Source organism: Biomphalaria glabrata, chromosome 13 (assembly GCF_947242115.1).
Source record: "Biomphalaria glabrata chromosome 13, xgBioGlab47.1, whole genome shotgun sequence".
Taxonomy (NCBI): Eukaryota; Metazoa; Mollusca; class Gastropoda; family Planorbidae; genus Biomphalaria; species Biomphalaria glabrata.
In genome coordinates, this window is record NC_074723.1 from 4,903,982 (window position 1) to 4,924,776 (window position 20,795).

Here is a 20,795-nt window from a genome sequence, read left to right on the forward strand (position 1 = left end):
GCCAACTTTAAATGTCGGAGTTTGTTTTTTTTTTTTTTTCAAAAAAGATCTTTTTTTTTTATTACGATATGGTCAATCACAATCATATCTATTAATAAATAAATAAACATCAAAAGACTCTTGGTACAGCTCTAAGGTCATGGTCATATTGTTTTGTTAAAAAGTGTTCTCTTACACTGGTTTCGGGTGATCATTACTAGACTAGTTTCCAAACAAGATAACAATAATAGGCAAAAACTTTATTGATTACAAAAATCTTAACTAGTAAGTATTGTGTTGCACAAAACAGCTCTTTTAGCATTATAAGACTAATAGTACAAATAACTTATTAAGCTATTTCTTAGTCTGTTGGACCGTTGGGGCACCACACTTGATTGGTCGACCACCCCTCTGTTGTCTTGGGTAAAATTTGTTGTCTCTCCCTTTGTCTTTCTTTCTCTCCTTTTGCTTCATCTTCCTCTTATTATTTTTTTTTTGGTACTCTTCAGGTTCCCCTACAACCTCGTACAAAATAGTTGTAGATTAACATCAATCATAACTCTCTTTTTTCCCCGTAAGATTTGTCCCTAGATCTTGACCGACGCCTTTTCCAGCAGAGAGCAAAAGCCAGAAGGCAAAAGAAGTCAACAAACTCAAACAAAGTTATGGCGCTGGACCCAACTAGGAGCCCCATGGAGCCGCCTATGTCACCTGTTGAAAATAAAATTATGTTCAGTTATATTTTTTTTTTATTCTTCTATAAAATGCAAACTTACTTTTTTTTTTCTTTGAGGAGTGGGGGGAGTGTCCTTGAAAATGTGCCTTAAAATGCATTTGATGAACATTTAATTAATTAAAAGCTCACCTCAGAATATATATATATATATATTCAACTAGATTCAATAGTGGGATGTTTGTGTAAGTGTTAAATTATCGTACATTTTAATTATTAAACATTGAATGACACCAACAAGCTAGGTAATTTGAAGACAATATGCTTTTACAGGCATAGAGTAAAATCTGGCATCCGTTTAATTGCCTGCTGATGAAAGAAACAGACCTGAGCTTATGAAACAGTGGGCCGCCACCCACCCCCACCCCCGCCCAATGGTCTGTTTTGTATTCAAAGACAAGAGTTCTGTTCTATTTGCTTTGTAGTTATATATATATATATATATATATATATAAAAGAATAATAAACTAATTTTAAAAAAATGATTCCGTTTCATCTAATTAAATTAGGTATTACTTATTACAAAAGGCATATTTCACAAGATCGGTTCACAATGTTGTTTCGAAGAATTTAATACGTCTTCGCCAATGCTATTCTGGAGTCTTACCCTCTGTCTTATGCCAGATTTGTCAAAACTCCTTCTGCTTGACGTACTAACATAAAGTTTTCTCCCATTGTCATGAAAAGAAACAGGCCCTCTTTATAAGTTATCCAACCAACACCAGGATGATCTTACAACGATCAAACCCACAAAAAAAGGCACATACTATATTTAAGTATATATAATAATAAAGTGTCCCCCACACTTCAGTATCGGCCCGACCCATCCTTTCTTCATTTAACTTTTTTTTTTTAAACTTGCGCTCTGCTTACTAGAACTAGCGCGTTACAGACTCCCTTACAGACCCCAGGATGCTTGAACGACCAACCGCTTTACTTTTCCCCAACTTAAGTCAGGTACCCATTAGAACTGGGTGGACTCAGAGACACCCTACAGACAGATCCCGAAATAAAAAATTTCAGGATTCCAACCCGAGATCCCCGGATGGTAAGCCAAGCACTTACTTCTCAGCTGCTCTACCTATAGGCCCTAATCTATTATTTTCACTGTCCACTTCCTGTACCGATATATTTTTTTCTTACAGAAATGTATGATAGAAAATATAACATTCATTCCAAGTACATTGTATTTGAAGGGCTAAACAACTTACTCAATAACTTGACTGTATCGTATGCTACCTGCTGCTCTGTCACTGTGTAGCTTATGTCCGGAAAGAATATATCCAATATTATGAAGTTTTTACTGTGGAAGATGCAAAATGTTTGAATATATGAAGGACAATTTCTTTAATGAAAGCAAGAGCCAATTGTAGTTCTCTATAACTGCCACGGCCGTGATACGAAATGAGAATCTTCTAAATGTACACGTGTTAACTCTTCTACAAGTTTGGTATTTTAGTAAATGAATCAGTATGGTGAACAAACAGAAGGCAGGAGAGCTGCTGTTCTTCCACTTTTAAGGTATACTGATGTATGCAGAGGATCCTAGCAATGGAATTCTACGTTACGTTCCGGTATTTAACAAACGAATAGATTAGAGACAGAGTTTATAGAGCGATTGGACCCCACGATGACCTACTAGCTATTGTTAAAAAAAAAACGTTACTAAAACTCTATGGCCATATTACAATGTCTTTGGGGCTTGCAAAGACTTTCCTGCAGGGAACTGTACCAGGAAAAAGAAGACGAGGCAGATAGAAACAAGCGATGGGAAGACCACATTAAAGGATGGACAGGCCTGGCATTGAAAGAGGTTCTAAGGCAAAAGACAGAGAAATGGAAAAAGACCGTCGACAAATCTTGTGTGGTGCCCAAAAGGTCCAACAGACTAATGGGTAGGTGAAAATGAATGTGAGCCCAACAGTTAGCTCTTAAAACGATTGGGAAAAAGTGCCACTGGATAGATCCACATGGAGAGCGAGCATAAAGGAAGGTTCACGGATGCAGATGCAATACACAACAGTAGGGCGAAAGTGCATAAATAAATTTTGACCCTAAGAGTTATACATTTTTATATTAACATTTACCTTTGAAAATTTAAGTCTACTTTGACTTGGTTTCTCAAATCCGTCAAATCTGCCGTCAAAAAATCCACAAGCTTCAGCAGCCGATCATGCGCTGTTTTTATTTCTTTCAAGTTCGCCGTAAAATTGTGAAGTTGGGCGATATTGACCCTAACTAGCTTAGTGAAATTGTTGAACGATATCCCAAGCTTCCCATTGCTCCATCCAAACACCGTATCGATACCTTCTTGCTCGATTACACCCTGGATGTTCTCTATCCAACAGAACGACAATCCGTTAAGGGCACTGTCAAGATCTGAGATGTGGTCAGCCAGTTTACGGTCGGTGAAGTCCAATTCCTCTCGGGCGGCCTCACCTTCTATTCCAAGAGTTAGATCTGCTAACACGAACTTAGAAGTGATATTCACTGACGTCAGATAGTTCGCTATACTTCTGCTTACATTGTAGTAAAAGTTTAAAGCGCCGCTAGTTGGCGAGGTAAAAAGTTCCATCACTCCGGCAAGAGTTTCATTAATTGAGTCGAATAGTTCATCACACTTGAGTTTCGCGTTTTGAACCTCTGCCCGCTGAGTTTCTAGTTCCACCAATTGATTTTCTGATGTTCCTCCGTGTAAAAAGTCACTTGCTATTATGTAGTGCTGACACAAAGGGGCGAGCTTCTTGATTGTCGTCTAAATAAAATAAAGAAATTGAGAGCTGATTAAATGCTTGGTTCTTATGCCTGGTCCAATAGAAATCTTTAATAAACAATTACTTTTTTTTTTCTTTAATTTGTTCTAAGACATCTTTATGCCTGGTGAAAAGGAACCTTTAATAAACAAAATTATTTTTTTATTTGTACATATTTTTTATTTATTTATTTATTTTTATTTATTTTATTACTAGCAAACCTTGTTTTACTTGTTTAGTATTGATATAGGATCTACATTTTAATTGTGTTGTACAGGCTTGAACAACACAATCACTGTTGTTGCTTGGGTCGTTGGTTTGCAGTGCAAAGTATAACAGCACAACTTAACTGATGTAGGCTTATTAAAGCCTGTTGTTGCTTGGGTCGTTGGTTTGCAGTGCAAAGTATAACAGCACAACTTAACTGATGTAGGCTTATTAAAGCCTGTTGTTGCTTGGGTCGTTGGTTTGCAGTGCAAAGTATAACAGCACAACTTAACTGATGTAGGCTTATTAAAGCCTGTTGTTGCTTGGGTCGTTGGTTTGCAGTGCAAAGTATAACAGCACAACTTAACTGATGTAGGCTTATTAAAGCCTGTTGTTGCTTGGGTCGTTGGTTTGCAGTGCAAAGTATAACAGCACAACTTAACTGATGTAGGCTTATTAAATTATTAATGAAATAAACTGTAAAAAGCTTCCGTTTAAACAAACTTGACTATAAATGTTATTTATAAATACACAACTTGAAAAGGCATATAGAATCTAGTGAAAAAAAAATAGATGATATGATAATGGTAAAAAATCGAACTCATCACAAAAAAAAACAAAATATTTTTACTGTTTCGTGTCTCTGGTTAGTCTCCACTTCAACTTTCACATCCTCATTTATTCTCCTGAATTACGTCATACCTCCTCGTGGTTTCATCAGAAACTTCCCCAGCCTACACAACCAAAACTATTCGCCCCCCTTTTCTCATGGTTTTCTCATAAAGACGCAGATATGCTCCATAACAATCTTATTCTTTGGAAAGTCTTGTCATTTCGTGTGCATGTTTAAAACAAAACAAAAAGCAATTACCTTAATCATGTCAACAGATGTTCTCCCAGTGTTATAGGCCAAAGTGAGATAATCCATCATCTCGGAGAACAAGTCTCTGAACTTTTCAATATCAGCCTTGACCAGTTGTCTCCCTTGGACAACTTCGTTCATTGATGTGTTTGCCAGCTTATAAGATGTTACGTTTTCAGACTTTGGTCGAGAAACCCAAAATACTATTTTATAATTGCATTTTTTTAAAGTTGTTGTATTAACTCTTTCTCCCCGTTATTATTTAACACAGTGATGCCCAACCCAATTCAACCAGCGGGCCAAATTAATTTCCGAGACTCGTGTCGCGGGCCACATGACCGAAAAGGTACAAAAAACGAAATGAAATTGACCTAAAACAATTTTAATAGAAACCGGTTGATCTAGTAGTTACTACTTACTGTGATTTAATTAATGGGATATCTGAAAGATATTTTTTTAAATTGTTTTCGTCGGAAACTAGTCTCATTTCTCTACTTAAAATGTGAGCAAAATTATAGCTAGCTAGCCTACGATTCATTTTCTTGTCTCATTTTGATAAATATTCCCATCGATCCTCCAATTTCTATGAGTATTTAAAAATCTTTTTATTCGTGCACAAACTAAGAATGAGGTAATTTTTTATATTTGTCTTATAATGCCGATTATCTGTTGTTTAAAAACAACAAACAACGGCTACACTTTCTATACAAATCAAATATGTTGGCTTATTATCGCTCCAACAAAAAAATCCGTTCACTTTTCCTGGTAGATTCTAAATAATACTTGAACTCTCCAATTTCATAAACGTATAAATGTTAAAGGTCATGGTGCCAATCCATCAGAGGGCCCTAAAGTAGGTAAGATACATTTCTCAACATTTTATTTTTATTTTTTTTTGGAAAAGAAGGCGATTTTCTACTCTTTGTGCCGACGTTTCGGCGGGCCGGATGGAACCTTGTCGCGGGCCGTATTGTGGGCATCACTGATTTAACACGTTCTGATGGAATCAATGTTGGTATCGTCAGTTAGAAGAGAAAGAGTTAAAACACAGAAAAATAAAATTGTAAAGGAAAAATTATATTTCGTTTAATGTTTCTCTAATTTTCATTACTAAATATCTTAAAATCGAATTAAAATCTTATGTAAAACACTAACATTTCTTTAATAATGGTAACTGTGATAAAGACCGCATAACCGATATAATTAAAAGAAGTTTTAACACAGCAATTGGACCCCATGATGACCTGCTAACTACTGCCAAAAAAAGACTAACTAAAACTTTATGGCCATATCGCAAGGTCCTCAGGGCTCGCAAAGACTTTCCTTCAGGGAATGGTACTAGGAAAAAGAAGAGGCAGCCAATATAAAAGAAAGAAATTCTAAGGCAAAAAAAAAAAAAAAAAAAAACAGAGAAGTGGAGAAAATGGTCAACAGATCTTGCGTGGTGAACCAACGGTTCAACAGGTGAAGGTAGTGAACTGTGATAATTGCTTCGTGTATGTTACTGATAAAATCTTTCTGGTTGTTAAACATCCAAGTTCTATTGAAATTATTTAAAGAACAATATACACAAAATGTATCTGAATGTAAGCTTAGATAAAAGCACTCATTTGTCAACAGAATCCTGTCTGTAAAAAACATGTCACATCGTACTGATTCTTGTTTAGAACATCAAATTAAAAGATATCGGCTAATTGTGAAATTGTTTAGACATTTCAATTTTTCATACATGTTTGAATCTACCCAGTCGACAAATGTAATAAAAAAAATATCAACTATGATTGGTCTAATTATACTCTAATACACAAAAGACCGCGACTCACTAACATCGCACATTAACTGTTTTTCTAATGTAATAATTTGTTTATCTCCCTTTGCTACATTACTTACCTGGTGTAATACAAATGACAGCAGAGTGTCGTTACTGAGTGATTCGTCAGAGTTGGAAGCTGTTTCTTTGCCCTCAAAAGCTGCTAGACTTATGTTAAGAAGCTGAGATCTATTTAGAACATACAAATGGAATGACTCTGAAAGAGTAATGAAGAATAAATAATAAAGTAATCAGGAATAAACTAGGGAGCTGGGTCATAGTAGCCGTATTTCTTGTGTAGAGATCACACAAATTGCGAAAATAAATTAACTTAAATCTCATTGGTGGCTGAAGGGTAGGCTAAAGTGCTTGGCTTCCGAGCCGATGGATCTTATCGAATTTCGGGGAAAGCTGGGATTTTTACGGTGCCCCTAAGTCCACCCAACTTTAATGGGCACCTGACATGACAATCGCTAGCCGTTGGTCACAGAAACAGACGACTTCTGAAAGGGGTACTTTTAAAAAACAACAACATTGATATATAAAGCTAGTCTAATGTTGTGTCTATCATTTCCCAATCTAAAAGAATCAGAGACAACAAGTAATGACATCTATTAAATAACTTATCCCACCCAAACCCCATCTATTCTATCATGAACCAAGCATAGTAGTGTAATCACCATAAACGCCTCAAGCTTCATTAATTAAAATACAAAAATACAAGTTTATAAGCTGTTACTCAGTGTTAGGCACTTAGCTAGGCTTAGAGACGCACTGTAGTAGACTGACTATGAACGCGACATTTTAGTGACGACATAGGTATTGGGTTAGAGGTTATTGATGTAGACTTTTAGGACCGTTACTGCTAGGCTCTTAAAGGGATAACATCATAATTCATAATTAGTGACTGACTCGACTGTGGCCCATTCTGTATTAAAGTTCGTTATTCTATTTTATCACAAGTGAACATAGTTACTATGCAATGATCCTTTTATGATGATGTATGTTTCTCGTTCGCACTGGCACATGTAATGCGCCATATAGGATACCCAAGCAAAAAAGCATCTAGGATTGTTATCAAGGTACTTTAGAAATACATTAATCAACAACTCCCACATATATCCATTACAAAGCGAAGAAATCGCAATTTAAGAATGACATTTTGAAGAATAGCATTACGTCATGGATAAAAGATTTTCTTTGTGGCCCTAAAGATTTGAAAAAAACAACATTGTATTCGTCACTTTCAGTGATCACCACTATTACTATAACACTGTGTGTCCAGCACGATGACCAACAGTGTTCAATGTTACAACAGCGTTTTTTTTTCATTATATTTAATGCGAAGTCTGTTCGTGATACGTCTGTGTGCATAGTTCCTCTATACTGTCAATCTAAATAGTATCTTCACTAGGGCTCCGCCTATGACCTGGTAGTAATTTGTCACAGGGCCTATCACTCTGACTTATAAGGTATCTGACTTGCTCACCTGGCCTTGAGTTCATTGATGACTGTGTTATAGAGATGAGTTCGTGTTGCATTGTCTGTAGTCCCACCTATCAACTGGACAATGTAAAGGATTTGTAATGAGAACAGATACACATCACTGATTGCACCACCTAAGTAAAGAATGCATAGAAAGTATGGAAAATATACATATGCACATTCATCGTAACCAGTGGCGTCACTAGGGTCGGTGTCATCCGGTGTGGTAGGCTCGGGGTGTCACCCCCCCCCCCCCCCCCCCCCCAGGAAAAAATAATTTCTCCCTAAAAAATAAATAACTTTTGTTTCTTTTATTTCTTTATGTTGAACACTAAAACTGTAATTTAATTAATTGATGGGAACACACGAAAATAATTTTTTTAAAATTCTATTTTAAAATGTCTTTGTTTTTTTTTTTTTACATTTTATCAAAACATGTACAATTACTGAATTGAGAAACATTAAGTTAAAGATATTTTTATTAGAGATTATTTAAGAGCTCCTTGCGTAAAAGGTTTTAAATTATAAAAGTGTTTCTCATCTGCTTCCGAATAGGCGAATCAAGCGCTGAACAGATTTACGTCCTGCAAAAAAAGGTCAAGCAAAGCATGAAATACCAACCAAAAGATGTCGATCAGTTTTGTAAATAAAAAAAGGTTGGATTGCTTCAATAGGAATCATTCTAAAAATAATAGCAAGAGAGTAAGGCATCTCGCAATAATTTGTCCTGATTCAGCTACATGTCTAAAGCAAATCAAGCTGTTGTGTCACAACAGACGCTGGAACTCTTCAACATCGAGACGGATACGAGATTAAGGTGTAGCTTATCCCCATTTCTCTGTCTTGTAGCCATCGACGATGTCATAGAAATACATTAAACAGGCTACTTTCGGGTTCCCATGGCGTAACCCAAACCTAGTTTGATTTTGCAGAGGACATAGCATTACTTTGAACTACAATTAAATGTATACACGAGATGACGGATAAAGACGCCCTCAAAGTTATGTATATTGTGTGCAAAGTTATCAAGTACCCCCATCAACATTGGTCATACAGATCTTAAACAAATAGAAAAGTTCACCTATTGAGGGGGTGTTATATCAACCGATGGAGATGCATATCATGGTGTTCCAATGTCGGATTGAAAAGCAGCAGCCGTCTTTCAATAACTACGACCTATATGAACAAACAAATCAATTAGCCTGGAGATTAAAATCCACCTACTCAATACAATCATTGTCCCAACGGCCACCTACGCTTCGAGACGTGGAAGGTTGACAAGAGGCTGAGCAGTGATGGCTGAGAAGGATCCTACGATAACATACCGAGATAATGTTACCAATACAAAATGTTTTCCCGTACAGGCATTCGCCCGTCTTATCTTAATTAATACAAACGTTACTTAAAAAAAGAAGATGATTACGTCCTACGCGTCATGCCGTCTAAGGGAAGTGGTGACTGAACGTCGATTGACATTTGTGAGACATATCATGAGACAAGACGAAACACGTTTACCAAAGCCAGACTTAACATGAAAGCCAAAAAGTGAAACGCAAAAACATGATCTTCCATGTCTAGCATGACGTCACACCTTTTTAGAAGTTCTGAATTTCATAGGCACCTGCTGGGACGTGACTGTAAAAGTCGCCTTAGACTGATCTCTGTGGAGAGAGAGCTTGCAGCCCTATACGTCGAATGGCGCACGAGGGTCTGTGTCTGTGTTTCTCAACATTTTACAAAAAAAAAAAAATGTTACGTTCGCCACTCAAATGGTAAAATAAGATGTTTGAGAGAGAGCCGTACGTTTACTCACAGTTGTTCGGGGCGAAGCCCCGGGCGCCTATTGTTTTTCTACATTTGTAAGCTTCAGAAACTCTTTCTCCTGACGTCTACAACTTATTATTTTTCTCTTAGTAGGAAGATTAAAAGTCAAGTAGAATTAAAGGTATGGGACATGTTGGTACATTGATGTTGAGAGACATTCAAGATAGCAATTTTTATTTTTAAAAATTGAATTTTGGAAAAGTGCCTTTTTCCCATTTGGGTGTCACCCCCCTGGTGAGTGTCACCCGGTGCTGCCCGCACCTTCGCACACCCCTAGTGACCCCACTGTCCGTAACTTATATAAATAGAAAGACAGCCAAACAGAAAGAGAAAAAAAAAGATGGTTAGTAGATTAAAATAGGTATAAAATATAACTACAAAAAGTCGTCTAAGCCTATCTAATAAGTGATTTGTGTAAAAAAACAACATTTTAGCATGTAGTCAGAATATTTTATTTACAGTACAAATAAAAATAAAAACAAGCAAAAGCAAAATCTAAAAATACTTTTTAGAAAAGAGATTATATAAGGTAAAGAACTGCACATTTACAGCCATATATATATATATATATATATATATATATATATATATATATATATAATTAAAATATAATATAGCACTAATTAATTAACTGAGTGGTAAATTTTTCAATGATTCATGTGTTGTTAGAGAATGAATAAGAGTGTGAAGTTTCAGCTTGATCCCAGAATGGTAAGTGGAACAAATAACGTCTTTGTACCAGACAGACAGACTGTGGGGTGATGTCATGTGACTAAGCTACTAGTCCGTAACAGAAGCCTACTTTTCAATCAAAGCCGAATGATGCGCAGAACGGGACATTGCTAGACTGCTCACAAACAACAAACATTTTTACCCAATGTAACTTTGCTCCAAGAATCTTTCTGTTCAACAAAATATTCTTTGACTATTTCTTTCCGAGTCTCAAGTACATCTAGCCTGGTCTTGTAGATCTGGTTCGCTTTGTCATTTACATCAGAGAGTGTCTGTTGAAATACGTAAAAAAAAAAGGTTACAACAGATTCTTTAATAAGTGTGAATCAGTACCAGACTCACTACTTTGAATACAATCATGGTCTTTGGATTATAAAGCAGAGTAAAGTAAGATATGTTTTATAAACATTTCATTAATATTTAACAGAGTTTTAAAAGTTTGAATTATTTCGGTCTCGTAGGTGATTTTTTAAATAGTTTTATATTAAAAGCGTATTTCAACTCACTCTGTCTGGCACAATCGTTGTACACATTTCTTTTCAAGTTAAAATTTAGCACAATTATTTCTTGTACCTGACAAAACTATAATCAATTTAAAAATATTAACCAATTAGTAAATGCGTTATTAGTAATTCATTTTGTTCTGTTTAGCATCAAACAAAGGAAAGATTGTATTTGACAGATTTGGTGGTATAAGTTGAGTTAGTCCCCTTTATTCTTTGTCTAGACTCTAGAGAATTAGGGCGTCGCATATAAATTTAAAATTTATCAATAGATAGCTATGAACGCTTCTATTTTCATAAGCACTTCGCTGGCACAGTGGTTAGTGAATTTGCTTGAGGAGGTTCGCGCAGTTGTGTTCGAATTTGTCTTACAAATTTTTAAAAAATAAAATATATTTAAAAAGTTATCACGGTAGCTTTAACACAGAAACCTTTTCTTTCTCCCCCCACCCCTCTCCAAGATGGCTGCCTGGTCGTGCGGTTTGCGCGCTGGATTGTCGTTCAGATTTATCGATGGTCCCGGGTTCAAACTCTGCCCGCTCCCATCCCCCGTCGCCCTGCGGGAGGTTTGGACTAGAAAGTAATTATCTTCAACTCTGAAGGAACATCCGAAACAAGTAAAACATTTTACAATTTTTGAAACATTTAGAAACATTTCTCCTTTCCCATCTAGTCCAGACAAGTGATAGGGTCATAGCGCATTGAGAAAGCTAAATGCATTGAAATTGCGCTAAACAAAAAAACAATTGGTAAAAAATATTTCTACTCGCACAGATTTATTATTGTTAGTAAATCTAACATATATCTATTACAATTACACTTAATATAAGCTTTGTTTATTTTTGTTAATTTTTTTTTCTATTTCTTATTATTTTATTTTTTTTTACAATTTTACAGCATCATTACTGAACCAGAAAAAAAAAAGGTCTATAGCTAAAAAGTTAAAACTGTGCTATACCTAGCCAGATAAAAAAAATACACCCTAACTTACCTTTTCAAATTCACTCAACAATTTAGGTATTTTTGTGACGTAGATTTCTTTCATGCCACTCAAGAGTTCTGTCAAATTTCGGTATCTATCTTTCTTGTACACAGTATCAGGGCTAATATATTCATACACGTCCAGAGCTCTTCTGTATCGCGAAATAATCTTATCCATCTCACCTATATAACGATTAAGAATGCCCACATGACAATATTACACTACACACTGTAACGTTCATATCTTCTGTATCGCGAAATAATCTTATCCATCTCACCTATATAACGATTAAGGATGATTATATGTAAATATTACACTACACACTGTAACTGTCATATCTTCTGTATCGCGAAATAATCTTATCCATCTCACCTATATAACGATTAAGGATGATTAAATATCAATATTACCCTACACACTGTAACGATCATACAATAATTTTTTGAGAAACAAAAAAAAAAAAACAAAGTCTAATCAATAATTACATGGAAAAAAATATGTCCTATGCTAGGACAAATTTGTACAAATACTCCTTCTTCCCTAGTTCTATTAGAGCATGGAATCATTTGCCTGAGTCAGCCAGGACCACCAGTGACTTGTCAGAGTTTAAGTCATAGATTAACATGCATAACTAGATTAACCCTAGGGACACGCGTAGGACGTAAGCACCTTCATTGTTGAAGTAACGTCTATATTTTATTAGATAAGCTAAGATTCTTTACACAAGTGCTTACTTGGCGGAACTTTACTGATGGCTTGTTTAGACAGAGCACCATAGGAATAGGAGACTTCCACTTTGTCAGATGTGCATGGTGTGGAACAATCGCAGAATTTATCCTCCAGGGCGTCGTACTCTTCTGATGAAGTCGAAAGTAGATGATCACTTTGTAACGATGAAGAGTTTTTGTCACTAATAGTTTTTATATCATAAGTCACATAAGATTATTACTATCGTAATTTTGCGCATATAACCCGCATACGAGTATACCCCGCACAAATGGCACAATAAATAGAAACAAAATCACACAACCCGCACTATTATATACCCCGCATACGCACAGCGTGACTTGCCGTAAACTTGTCACATTTGATTGCTGGTATATTAACGATTCTCGGTCGCATCGGTATTGTTTATTTTCTGAAGGTTTATAATGAGATGTTCATAAATCTTTCCAATATACCTTTCACAACCGCACAGCGAACTGTAGGAGGTATATACACCCACAGGTATGTCCTTAGTTTCCGTTATGCTGTATTTATGAGTAAAATCAATTTTGTAAACCCAGCACCTTTGTAATACCTATGTGAAAACCCGTATAGCCCGCGGGTTATATGCGCGGCACTACCGGTTCATGTACAGACTCACTTTGAGCACTCCTGAGACACAACATGTACTGTCTGAAGGTACACACTGGAGTCTCTAGACAATGGTATTAAATACTTGTTAATCAACTGCATTATCTATAAAAAACATTGTAAAGTACACCTATGACATATACTATAGGCTATGCATTTAATAAATTTACTTCTAATAATGTAGCCAGCGGCGTTGCTAGAGAGCGCATCGGGCAAAACCAAACAGAGGTGGCAACATTAAAATGCTTTTGTAAAAAACAGACAACGTTTAATTTTACAACCCTTCTCATTATCCAATTTCAGGGGCGGACTGGCTATACAGGCATTTGGGCGAATGGTGGGGCAGGTAACCAAATCGTATGCATGAAATAGTTAAAAGGTTTTATAATATTCTCTTTTACAAGGAGCACTCTGAGCGTCGTGTTTGATAAAAAAAATCTTTTACAGACCATACAGTGTAATACTTATATAATGTAACACATTTTCCTAAATAATATAATAGCCTATATATCCTTAGACAATGTCACTAAAAATCTTCGTCCTTTTACTTTTAGTAGGGCCTACACGCTTAGCGATTAAAAAGCAACATAAGGTCTGTAAGGGTATATGACTAGTGTTCACTATATGCGATATATTATCAAACTTGACATAATGACTTTGAGGAAGGGCAGACCTAGAAATGGATGTCCATCCTATGGTATAGATATACAATTTATGGGCCGGATGGTGTAGAAATGGATGTCCATCCTATGGTATAGATATACAATTTATGGGCCGGACGGTGTAGAAATGCCCGAGCCAATTTTGACACCCAGTCCTCCCCTGCTCCTTGGGAATGTATTGTTTTTATAATCTATTTTTTGTTTAATTTTTTATATAAATTAAAGTAAGTTCTAAAACATAGCATAATTTAATTCTATAAGTTCAATTTTGTGTTGTCTTTAAGTTACCTTACAGTATAATTTAAAATAATATAAACAATCCCGTGTTATCTTCGGTTTATTTATTTTTACAAGAAAAATGTTTGTTGTCATTAGTTACCGCTATAACGCCTCGGAAGTGACGTTGTACACATAACACCTAAAGAGTATTACAAAGTGCACCTACTCCCAGGCATGAAATAATCTCTGCACCCACAACGTTTCAAGACGAACTCCACGTAGCACTCAATCTTACAAGCTGGCATGGAGTAGGAGTACGTCTGGTTGGGCACGTGCACCATGGCGCCATCTTTACAATCGTCGTAAGGATAACCAAGTCGAGACTCCTGGAGAGAGCAGACGTCTGGCAATTTAAATATGCGTTCAAAATGAAGTGCATTTTTTTTAAATTGGTGTCATGCTCGATTGCACAGTGTCCAGTAAACTAAATAGGTCATGCAAAAAGCAAAATATAAAAATTACTTTAAAATTAATTACTTAAAAAAAGCAAAGTTTTTATTGAGTGAAGGCGAATAACATATGCATGTGAGACATAGAAGCCATCTGCCAAAATTGAGAAAAGACTAAATGTGGCTCAATAAAGATGGCTGGGACGGATTTTAGGAGTCAATTATAGAGATCGGGTCTCAAACTGGGAAATCCTAAACTGAACTACGAGTCGACCACTTGATGAGGTTGTGACAGAGTGTCACATGATGTTTGCCGGACATGCTCAAAATGAATTACGCATACCAAGAGTTGTCATGACATGGAGGCCAATAAGAGGAAAGCGCAAACAGGGACGCTCTCGTATAACTTGGTACCACACTTTCATGGAGGACTTTAGAGAGGTGGACAACAGGTGGAAAGAGGCTTCAGACATTGCCAGTGACAGATTTTAGTGGAGACAGATTGCCGACCAATGCGCCGAACAGTGCTGGGGTAGTCTAATTAAGAAGGGAGAGCACCGTTCAATTGCTGCCATATATTTCAAATCAAAATATTGCAAGGGTTATCTCCCCTTTTCTAAACTAGATTTTAAAAAAATATTGATTCATGTGTTGTCATCGACAATGAAAATGTTTTGTAAAATTTCAATTTGATCCGAGAATGGGAAACGTGAGAAAAGTGTAAAAGAATCCACCCAGACTAACAGACAAACGGAGTGAGTTAATATATTAACTACTAGCTTGAGTTGTCCAGCCAAACCCTGGGGAAAGACCTTGACCATTTGTTGTTTAAAAAAAATTCCAGAAAAAAAAGGGAGGATAAAGAATTTAGTCTTAGAAAGATCTTTATAAAAGATAATTGAAGAAAGAAAGAGCCGAGATATCGGGGTTCATTGTAGATTATTTAGTGCACAATTTATTGTTGTAAACTCTTAATGACGTCCTACTGTCAGTCAAGATAAAATATTGTATTCATAGTAGGTGGTGGTGATAACATGGCATCAAATGGCGAAAGGCTTTCTCGACTAATGCCACAGTCCTAGGGCGGAATAGTCCCAAGATGGACTACAACGGCCACTTGTTTAGGACCAAGGAGGTACTCGGCTGTGGTCAAGCATGGAGAGGGATGGCCGCCGCCATGCAAGTATCTAGCCCTCGTTACATCAATTGAGAGGAAGAGGAAGATTTTTATATAAGTTAGTTGTGGTACCTACCTTTTTTAATTTGAGAGCCACTGAAGCATGGCTGCCTGCCGCCACGGATTGCCCCAGTTGTCGCACCAGAGGGTACTCACGTCTGTTGTGTACCAGTAGGTGGATGCCAGAGGCCACGTGAGGACCAAGCATTCGTTCATATTCCTCAATGTTGATAGTCAAATGTAGACCATGGGATGTGCCTGGACATTAGAGTTTGTTCATTTTTTTTTTAACATTAAGAATTAGAGTTTGTTCATTTTTCTTAACATTAAGAATTAGAGTTTGTTCATTTTTTTTTAACATTAAGAATTAGAGTTTGTTCATTTTTTTTTAACATTAAGAATTAGAGTTTGTTCATTTTTTTTTAACATTAAGAATTAGAGTTTGTTCATTTTTTTTTTAACATTAAGAATTAGAGTTTGTTCATTTTTTTAACATTAAGAATTAGAGTTTGTTCATTTTTTTTTTTAACATTAAGAATTAGAGTTTGTTTTTTTATTGGGGGCGGGGTGTTGTTTTTAGCCTTAGGGCGTAGTGGCTGAGTGGTTAAGCGCTTGGCTTCCCAACCTGGGGTCCTGGATTCGAATCTCGATGAAGACTGGGATTTTGAATCTCGGATTTTTAGGACGCCCCTGTGTTCACCCAACTATAAAGGGTACCTGACGTTAGTTGGGGAAAGTAAAGGCTGTTGGTCGTTGTGTTGGCCACATGACACCTTCCTAGTTTACCTTTGGACAAAGAAACAGGTGACCTTAACATCATCTACCTTATACGTATGGGTCGCCCGCTTTTGTATCAGTTCACGTTTGCTAATTAGTCACAGAGGATTTGGGGACCGCTGTCATTTACCGAAATGGGGCTTGCTGCTTTTGGCGGTTAGGTTTGTTGCAAGGCGTGCGGTTGTTGCAGTCACGGTTGGCGTGGTTGTTCTGGTTATGACGAGACTTGCGTGCTTGGAGTTGCAGTTTGGTCCGAACGGGGAACTTCACTCTTTACATCAACAGTAGCAAGTATCGCTGGCTCTAGTTTCATGTCGTTGAAGCAACATAATAACAGAGTGTTTCAAATCATAGAGTTCGCATAGACGGTCCAGTGCTAACAATTTTGGTGTACCACGTCACGTGATTGTTTTTCAAGCGTTCACTTACCTGGTGTATCTAATGACAGGGAGCGGGGGGAGGCCGGCCCATTGAACGAGTAACACAGACCATGGTCAGTGATGATCCTGGTAAAATTCTCTGGGCCACAAGTTTCAGCGGCGTTCCATTTACACCTGAATAAAGCGGGGAAAAAAAATTTAGGCCGACTAGATTCACAATGCTTACGCAATGTGGGAAGTGTGGCTGAGTGGCTTAAAACGCTAGGCTGAATATTAAAGGGAAAGAGTTCGAATCATGATTCGAGCTGAGCTGTGTTTACTGAAAACGGTAAAAAATCTCTTAGCCTACCAGCCCCTACCCCCATTTTACAAATGATGTTGGAGCATAGCGCAAGAGCAGGGCATATTTTGAAATATTTAATTTGTTCTATTATTTATTGGATAGGAGGCGCAGTGGCTGGATGGTAAATGACTTGGACTCCGAACCAAGCGGTCTCAAGTTCAAGTCCTGGTTACCTGAAGTTGGTTGGGTAAAAGTGGTGTATTCTTTAAAAAATCTGATTGCATATATAATTTAAAAAAATTAAATGGTTCACTTTCAGAAAAGAAAAAAGTAGCCGTTATATCAGAACTTTGAATCATCTAAATTATCATGATGTCCGATTATCATTATCTCTTCTAGTTTCTGTAGATCTAAATGGGACGGGCGGACAGACAGACAGACCACACAAAACTATTTCCCTTTCGGGGGGGGGGGGGGCCGCTAAAAAGCATTTATCAATGCTAAAATCCAACCACATCGACATAAACACAAGAAACAAGTATTAAAACCAAAGAGCAACAAAGCTTAAAATTCAAGACACTAACGCCAAAATCATATGATTGATGTCATTGCCAGCCCAAAGGTTCAACTCGTCCAGGCGTAGCTCCGTCAGTCCAACTTGAATCAAGCCTTCCATCGTCAGCGAGGAGCTAAACAAGTTGTTGATGGTGCTGTAGAACTTCAGGTCGTATGCTGCTGAGATTCTAAGGAATAGAAACAGAAGTAAAACAAGCAAAATATAAAGAAAAAACTGTTTAAAAAACAAAGCTTGTATTAATGTGTATCAATTAGTTAGGATCAGTCATGAAATTAAATTTGTAATACATCTAGGTCAGTGGATCCCAAACTGTTTTGTCTCGTAGACCCCTTGCCATGTTTTCTAGTTTTCGGTAGACTCACTGCTGTGCTTAACTTGCAAATTTTTGCAAATTCATCAACATTTTTTTACAATTAATTTCTATCTGTAGTGAGTTGAAAAGTGAAAAGTGATTTAAAGATAAATAGTAAGTTACAGAGATCTATCTTTTTTTTATTGATAAAATTCAAATTTTAGCCAATAAAATAATATTTATTGATGGAATCTCCAAACACACTAGAAATGTGTTTTTTTTGTAGGTTTATCATTCGTTGCTATGGATATTATGTTTCAAACAGGAATGTGTTTTTCTATGAAGTAGTTCTTTAAATATTAAATATTAAATAATCAATTAATTTGCCTTAAGTAAAGTCTTTGCAAAGAGCAGTTTCTCGTGTATTTCTTGATCTTTCAAGTGTTGCTTAAATATTGAGTCCGCGAAGATGTTATCACTAACAGGAGAAGGGGCGAAGGCGAGTAACTGTCGCCTGAACCAGTAAGTTTCGAGCATGAAGGGCTTATTGGCCTTGGCTGGCTACCCACCTAGCAGAAGTAAAACTGAATTCAAAACTCTTCTACCTTGCAACTATACTCAAAACATGGGAAAGGTTTTGTGGGTCAACCCAAAGTAAAAATAAGCCTTCTGCAGTTTGCAGTAAACAGGGCTACAACCTTTCAGAGCCTGTGACGCCGCTGATCCCAAACTGTATCTATCTCGTTTGCAAAGAATTACAATAGAAGCTTTTAATTTTATAACTCATGTCACCAAAGTAACCTTGAACTGTATAGTTGCTAAAAGAAATTATTTTAATAGAGGGGGGGGGATTTCAAATTAAATACTACGCCATTGCCATGTAATCTTGCTATTCACGTAGAGTTGAAAATACATTGTTCTAGACTCTAGACGATGATATAGATGCCTTTGCTGCACAGAAATTACTGCTAGAGGCAATATAAATTAAGATTTGTCACTTGTGCATCAACTCGCCAATAAACAACGGTAGTATTCATTAAAAGAGTCTACCAACCGGAGTTTAGACATATACTTATTAAGTAAATTATTTTGTAATGAAACAACAAATACTAGTCTACCTATACCATGGCTTTATTCGACAAAATGAGACTACAGTAAACAGTGAATAAAAACAGCACGTCTCGCATAACACTGATGCAGTCTATACACACACACACACACACTGGACATGAAACACGCACTGGGCATGACCTTCTGACACGCTGGACGCACGCAGAAAATCAACTCAGTTACACTACATATCTCATGTCATGATGTCGAATGTCAAAATGCAGAGGCCCTTAAGAAGTCAAGCTTCCCCCCCCCTCCCCGGGCCCGCAAATCCCTCGCTAAGTCACTGGGTCTAATCGCTCTAGTAGCCCTGTTTCTAATCACGACGTTTTTGTTGCGGTCTTCAGATGTGATCAAAAAGCTTACTATTGGAATAACATTTATAAGAAATCTAGCTATTAAAGTAACTCTATAATAATAATAAGGCCTGTCCTTGAGTCCGAAGATTCATGAGTAATGCAGTATTTCCCGTGGCAATGCAGTCCCAGCTGTGACCTACATATTTTGCCACATCCAACAGTAACTTTATAAATTGCATTTAAATTCTTACAATAGAAATGGTCATGACAACACAAACGACACTTGCCTAAATGCGTTTTCATTACAAATGGTGACAGTTGGAAACTCCAGAGAACCCAAAGATATCGCCTCCTTATTGACCGTCTTTGGATTGCTTATGAAATATAAGACTTGTTGACGAACTTGAAGAGCAAAGGCAACCAGGCAAGCCACGATCATAAGTGACCAGATAAATCTACGGAAAAAGCGTTTGTAAACCAAAAAGCAACTATCTATCTAAAACATGAAACAAATTCAAAGGTATGGCTTTTGAAAAATATTCATTACCAGCATGGTTAAAAACATTTTTAACATTAAAATAATATTAATGATATCTTCTTACCCTAAAATTCCAGGTCTTTTGTGTGGCTTCATATTCAAAATAGATTCATTAACTTCTGCAACGACTTGTGAGCTTCCGGTGGGAATTTCCCCTCTGTTCCTCATGGTGTAGTGAAATATGCCTATCAATGTGCTACGTGCTACAATACTTTCAAAAGCTTAAAGACCTATCCACACAATCTACTGTATAGAGCATGGCCATAATAATGAAATAGTAACAGCTCTAGAGTTAAACAAATGTTTTCAGATATAATTTAACTTCTAAAGAGAACGCATAAAGACTACACTGTGCCAGTAGGTGTTCAAGTCTTATAAACTGCAATTTTACAACGATGATTTCAATCGACATACTGCATACCAGAAACACGCCCATTGGCTGGCATTTTTCCCAGACGTACCCGCTTCATAATTTGTATTAGAGTAGGTCATGGCTAACCACCAGGCCACAAGATGATCACATAACGAGATTAATTAACTAAGTAAATACGGCCATGTTGAATCACGTCCACAAGGACTGAGTTTGTTTAAGTTTCAAAGGGAGTAGCTCTCTCATGGACCATCATTAATTTTTCAGGTAAAATCACTAGATAGTGTCAGTACAAGCGATACCCGTGCGATAGTACAGCTATATTTTTTTTTGGTCTGCAATCAAAACATACAAAAGAAAATGTTAGCACGTGACATCAATAAGTACTTAGGTGTTTGATCTGCTGGTTGCTTTGTACATGATGACAGACCCAACG

At 36.8% G+C, this 20,795-nt stretch overlaps 1 protein-coding gene across 1 annotated transcript; it reads right to left on the minus strand.

Moving 5' to 3' along the window:
- Nucleotides 1-30: 30 nt before the first annotated feature.
- LOC106077088 (uncharacterized) lies at nt 31-20,157 on the minus strand. Its single transcript, XM_056008308.1, has 15 exons — nt 20,054-20,157; nt 17,758-17,916; nt 16,940-17,064; nt 15,810-15,991; nt 14,334-14,493; nt 13,237-13,290; nt 12,605-12,727; nt 11,880-12,052; nt 10,528-10,657; nt 7,834-7,963; nt 6,425-6,533; nt 4,544-4,714; nt 2,800-3,467; nt 1,924-2,015; nt 31-690 (listed from the first exon to the last, which is right to left on the minus strand). Exons 1-15 carry the CDS (start codon nt 20,155-20,157, stop codon nt 533-535), a joined length of 2,538 nt encoding a protein of 845 aa, XP_055864283.1. The 3' UTR covers nt 31-532.
- Nucleotides 20,158-20,795: the final 638 nt, after the last annotated feature.